We start from the raw sequence: 6,268 nt of genomic DNA on the forward strand, positions 1-6,268 counted from the left end.
TTCTTCATTTCATCTGCCATCTTGCCTGTCGTCTCCTGTCAGCATCTCCTTCGTCTGTCTTTGTGACTCACGTGTTTCTTCCTATTTGTCCCGTCTCCTTTCCTCCTCTCTCCTCCTTGTTTCCTTTCTTCAGTTCAGTTCAGCTTAATTGTCCTGCTAGGGGGAATTAGGTTATTCTTCATGTCCTCTCCTTGTTCGTCTCATCTCCTCTGTTTTCTTCTGCTGTTTCCTCGTTTCCTCTCCTCCCTTTGTTTCCTCTCCTCATTTCTTCCTCTTCTCTCCTTGTTTCATGTCCTTTTGTTATTTCCTCCTCTCTGTTGTTTCGTTCATCTCCTGTCATTGCTTCCTCTTCTTCTACTGGCCTTCCCTTCTCTTGTGTCCTCTTATAGTTTCCTCTCCTCTCCTTTCCTCATTTCATATTCTCTCCTCTCCTCTTATTTCCTAATTTTCTGTCCTCTCCTCGTCTCCTTGTCCTCTCTTCTCCTCTCCTCTCATGCTTCTCATTCAACTATCCTCTCCTCATTTCCTCTCTTGTTCCCTTCCCTCCTCCCCTCTCCTTGTTTACGAGCCTCTCCTTTTCTTTAGCTCATTTCGTCTCCTCTCCTCTTAGTCTCCTCCTGTCCTCTCATTTCATTTTGTCTCTTCTCTCCTCCTTGTTTCCTTTCCTTGATTCATCTCGTCTCCTCTCCTCTGCTCTCTTCTGTTGTTCTTGTGTTTCCTCTCTTTTCCTCTCCTTCCTCTGCTCTCCTCTCCGTGTTTCCTCTCCTTGTTTCCTCCTCTCCTCTCCTCTCCCCTGTCCTCCTCTCCCCAGCCCTCCTCTCCTCTCCTCTCCTGTCCTCTCCAATTCAGTTCCCCAAACCCTCTTTTGACCGGTTATAAAGATTTAGTTCAATTCAATCATCTGTCGTAGGTATTAGGATAAGCCCCGCTGACCTGGTTTGGGATTTGTCTTTTTTTTTCTTACCTCACCCACTATTAGGTGACACTGCTGTGAGGTCGACAGCTGCTGCGCGGCTGGATTATTACGCCCAGATCAAATCTCATTCTGTTTTTTGTAATACCTGTGTAACACTGCCGCGTTCAGTAAATGTTCATGCCGTGTAAATGCAGCCACATAAAAAACAGATTACTATGTCACATAGCTCAGAATATTTACAAGGGTTTAACGAGACGTAATGGGGCATTAGTATTTAGTAAATCATTTTCATGTATGAACTGCTTATTTTATTCTGTAGCTGGAGTCTGCTCAGACTGATGTCAACAGATCTATCTCCATGACAACTGAGCAAACACCATCGACTGATAAACGTGCAGATGAAAGCTCTGGGAAAACGTTAGCAGGAGGACCTTGAGTTAAGATTGTCATATCTAACCATACAAGAAAATCTTGTTATTTTACAACCTGGGTCTTTTTTTTCTCCTGTAGATTTTTCAGTGAAAATCGTCAGTCGTCTATAGCAGCAACATTTTCCTGTTGCAACCACTTTGCAGTCATTTTGAGGTCATGCGTTTTATGCAGTTATCATGAATACCAATAACCAACCTGAAAAGCCTTTTTCTGCACACAGCTGCTAAAGCGCTCAGATACTGGCTCAGAGAGAGCACAGCAGAGGCAATCAAAAAAAAAAAGCTGAAGTATAGTTGAAAAAAAAAAAAAATGCTATTTGAACTGACAGTGAAGCCCATTTGTTGCAGAATGATCTGTATCTCTCAGCTTTCCTTATCATCCAGGCGTGTTTGACCAGGGACAAACTGGAGCGTTTAGCTGAGATACTGAGCCTTGTCAACAACACGTTTAGTCACCTGTCCTTATCCAGGAGAGTCACATTGAGGTAGAAACCGTTTTTTTGTTTTTTTTCATTTGAGCGGCAGCAAAGAGATTTGAGCTTATACAACTGAGCTGGAGGCAACATTAACCCCATCCTGCCATCACTGTCTCTCTTTCTGGCTCTTTGTATTCATTTATGACTGCTGATAAGAATGTTAATTTAGAATCATTACAATGCATTTTAGGCTAATTAATTTTAGTTTTAAATGTAATATTAAAAAACAGATGACTTAGTTAGGTTCAGGAAAAGATCGAATTGGTTTGGTTTCGGCAACAAAACTACTTAGTTAGGTTAAGGAAAAGATTGACTTGGTTAGGTTTAGGCAACAAAACTACTTAGTTAGGTTCAGGAAAAGATTGAATTGGATAGGTTTCGGCAACAAAACTACTTAGTTAGGTTTTAGGAAAAGATTAAATTGGTTAGGTTTAGGCAACAAAACTACTTAGTTAGGTTTAGGAAAAGATCGAATTGGTTAGGTTTCGGCAACAAAACTACTTACTTAGGTTTAGGAAAAGATCGAATTGGTTAGGTTTAGGCAACAAAACTACTTACTTAGGTTCAGGAAAAGATTGAATTGGTTAGGTTTCGGCAGCAAAACTACTTAGTTAGGTTCAGGAAAAGATTGAATTGGTTAGGTTTAGGCAGCAGAACTACTTGGTTAGGTTCAGGAAAAGATTGAATTGGTTAGGTTTAGGCAACAAAACTACTTAGTTAGATTCAGGAAAAGATCGAATTGGATAGGTTTCGGCAACAAAACTACTTAGTTAGGTTTTAGGAAAAGATTAAATTGGTTAGGTTTAGGCAACAAAACTACTTAATTAGGTTTAGGAAAAGATCGAATTGGTTAGGTTTCGGCAACAAAACTACTTAGTTAGGTTTAGGAAAAGATTTAATTGGTTAGGTTTAGGCAACAAAACTACTTAAATATGGTTAGGAAAAGATCGACTTGGTTAGGTTTAGGCAACAAAACTACTTAGTTAGGTTCAGGAAAAGATCGACTTGGTTAGGTTTAGGCAACAAAACTACTTAGTTAGGTTTAGGAAAAGATCGACTTGGTTTGGTTTCAGCAACAAAACTACTTAATTAGGGTTAGGAAAAGATCGAGTTGGTTAGGTTTAGGCAACAAAACTACTTAGTTAGGGTTAGGAAAAGATCGAGTTGGTTAGGTTTAGGCAACAAAACTACTTAGTTAGGTTTAGGAGACAAAATTACTTAGGTTCAGGAAAAGATTGACTTGGTTAGGTTTCAGCAACGCAACGACTTAGTTAGGTTTGGGAAAAGATTGTAGTTTAGGTTAAAATAACGCTGGAAGTGGCATAACTTAAGTATGTAATTTACGTGACATAAAAATCAACACTGACTTCTGGTTTCACATGGGGTACAAACAGCGGTCTCCTGTGTGAAAGTCTGGTGTTTTTTTGACCCACCCATCCACCCCGACGTCCTCCCTACATGACGTTTGTAGCTCTTTATACTTCCTGGCTCACAATTAACGTTACATGGATTACAAACAAATTGATTTTGTGGGATATACACACCAATGCATTACTTTTCATAGGTATAGCTACGAACGGTGTATGATGTGTTCTGTATTTACAGAGAAATGTGTTATCAATCACACAGTACTGTATGCAAATAAAATGATAATCCTTTAGTTTGAAAACAGGTCTATTCTGTAGTAGTATCCATTGTAATAAATAACAATCCCGGAAAAAACATTTCCCCCTTTATAACTATTTCTCTTTCACTGTCATGTCTATCAGACAGGATTTCAAAAGCCCACTAAACAGAGAAGAGTGTCTCTTCTCCACAGAGTGAGAGGCTGTAGATTGACTCTATTTGTCTCAATTTGGTGCATAAGAAGCAACAAATTAACACTAATATAGTCTCCCAAACAGCAGTGAGTGAGCTGTCGATCCAGAGCTATTGTCTTGTGCTGATCCACAACACACAGCAGCTGGCTCGATAACAGGTTGTTGATGGTTTGCCGGTTTCATGATCCAATGTTTTTAAATTTCTAATTGCCATTTGCAGTGTGTGAAGCCTCAATTATGTAAAATGTGCTCCATACTTACATTCCTCTCTCTCTCTCTCTCACCAGAGGCCCAATCCAGTGCCATGATGTTCGACTGCGTCTACATGGAGCTCTCAGCCTCCCTGGACCACGGTACCAACGAGCTGCTGGAGGCCGCCGTTCGGACCGCAAGGGGCGACTGCGTGGGCCCCGGGTGGACCGACGGCGACCCCGGGGCGGGCCGCAGGGAGAGCCTGACCAGCCGGGCCAAGCGCTTCCTGTCGGGGCTGGTGCCGCGCTCGTACGGCCGGGACCGGGACAGGGATCGGGGGCGCTACCGGGAGATGAGCCGCCACCGGGGCAGCAAGATCCTCCGCCAGAAGTCTCGTTCCTGCCACGACCTCAGTGCACTGTGATACAAACACACACACACATGCATACACACAGACAAAGAGACACACTCACACACATGTACACACACACACACACCAGATTGATGGAGAAGGTAGAAGTGTAGAAGACGGAGGAGGGTAAAATGGAAGATAGTAGGGGTTTGTAGATGACTAAATATAGGGACAAAGAAGGAGATGGAGGAAAATTAGAGGGGTGGAATGACAGCAACGGCAGATAAAGGCCAGGAAAGGACAGAAAGTGTGAGAAAAAGTTGGATAGAAATCAACCTGGATCGCAGCATCGCATCTTTTGTCTTCTCCCTATCAGCGGAACCAATTTTGAGAGAGAAAGAGGCCAAGTTGGAGAGACAAACAGAGAAACAGATAAGGAGGTGAGCTTGATTTGCCGCTCCGGCTTGGCTGAATCAGCGAGCACTCATCATTACCTGTTGAGGAAATTAACGACAGCGGAGAGAGTCACATCAAGATGCCGATTGGACGCTCACTGTGGCGAAACGGGAGGGAGGGGGGATGGGAGGGAGTCAGAAATAAACACACACCCGAGTAGCACGCACTGATTATGTAGAGACTGATAGCAATCTAATGTATACCGTTTGTGAACCCTGTTTTATAGCATGCCGAGTAGACGATCTAAGACTTGACCCTGTAGGTTTCACAGTACTGGACTGACTGTACCTCGGTGGTCGATAGCTAATGCACAATCCAGCTAGCGTCTCTAGCAATGCCATCTCTAAGGCAAAACCCTTTATTTATTACAGAAAAAAAAAAAATGCTCCTCTGCGCATTTTTTTTAGCCACAATCTTCACACCGCATCCACCTTTTGTGTACCGTACTGATTCTGTTTGATACCACCAATGTTCATCTGTGATTTTTTATACAAGGCTAAAAAAAAACGTCAGCGCCCAAGCCATATTTCCGCTGAACGCACCATTAGCGATCAGCACAAAGAAACCCTTTACCGAAGGAGACGGAGCGAAAGAAAGAAAAAAGAAGGTCAAAGTGGCTATAAAGGAATAAGACTGGATGACCAGACTGAACTTTTCTTCAATAGACGCTGAGTCACAGAACACTGGGATGTTCTCGAAGCACAGGAGGACAAAACGAGAGAAAACCTAATCTACCTGTGGCTGTTTTTTCTTCTCTTTTTAACCACCGGCATTAATACGTGTGTTGAGACTGGATTCTGTGGGGGCTGGCCACGCAGGTGACCCAAAAAGAGAACGTTCTGGAAACGTTGTTTGGATATCTCGTCAAGCGTGTGGCAGCGTCTTCAACGATACATGCTCACTCGTTTGTCACAGTCTACTAAGCACTCTCGTCTTTCCACTGAGAATAAATTAATTTTTGGTTTTGACATCCTGAATGATCGTCCTGTCCTTTTTTTATTTATTATTATAACAACTTTATGAAGTGAATGTCTCATCGCAACCGTTACTGGGTTTGAGGGATGGCATGGCAGGTCATCAGATGACTCATGGGTCCTCTGGACAGACTGTGACACGGCCTCTCAGGACAGTTGTTCCATTTAGGACTGAGCAGCTAAAAGAAGCAATGTCAGCACTTTAGTGTGGCTGTAACAAAATCTCAGGTTGAAAATAGATTGTATCAGGGGAGAATATGAAGCAAGATGAAGCAATACAAGATCAAGATATATACAGAACTCATGCCTTTTGGGAGATCTCTCAAGATACCTGCTGAGAATGTTCTTTACTATGGTCGTCTATGGCAGCGATTTCCCTACAGCCCCTTTTAAAGATGAACTGAAGTACCCCTGATTCGTACCTCTAAAGCTAAATGGAAGCGACCATAGTCTTATATATTTTTGCCGTAGTTTCACCTCATACTTGTTGCCGTAAATTGCCATATTTTCTATGCAGTCTGGTCTAAAAACAGAACACTGTTTCAGATTTTTTGTCTCCCTCCCTCCAAAGGAAGTTAAGGAGGGAGGCCTTAGGAGACTCTCTACTGCTAAAAATAACTATGCAGTAGTTGGTTTCCTGACATAGTTCCA

At 42.5% G+C, this 6,268-nt stretch overlaps 1 protein-coding gene across 1 annotated transcript in view; it reads left to right on the forward strand.

Annotated features, from left to right (window-relative positions):
* rem2 (RAS (RAD and GEM)-like GTP binding 2) overlaps nt 1-5,620 on the forward strand; it is a 31,014-nt gene extending 25,394 nt beyond the window's left edge. Inside the window, exon 5 of the mRNA XM_037788646.1 lies at nt 3,931-5,620. Within this exon, the coding sequence (XP_037644574.1) occupies nt 3,931-4,259 (329 nt within the window). The 3' untranslated portion in view covers nt 4,260-5,620. The remainder of the gene's footprint in view (nt 1-3,930) is intronic.
* The last annotated feature ends 648 nt before the right edge of the window (nt 5,621-6,268 follow it).

Source organism: Sebastes umbrosus, chromosome 12, assembly GCF_015220745.1.
Source record: "Sebastes umbrosus isolate fSebUmb1 chromosome 12, fSebUmb1.pri, whole genome shotgun sequence".
In the NCBI taxonomy this organism is placed as follows: Eukaryota; Metazoa; Chordata; class Actinopteri; order Perciformes; family Sebastidae; genus Sebastes; species Sebastes umbrosus.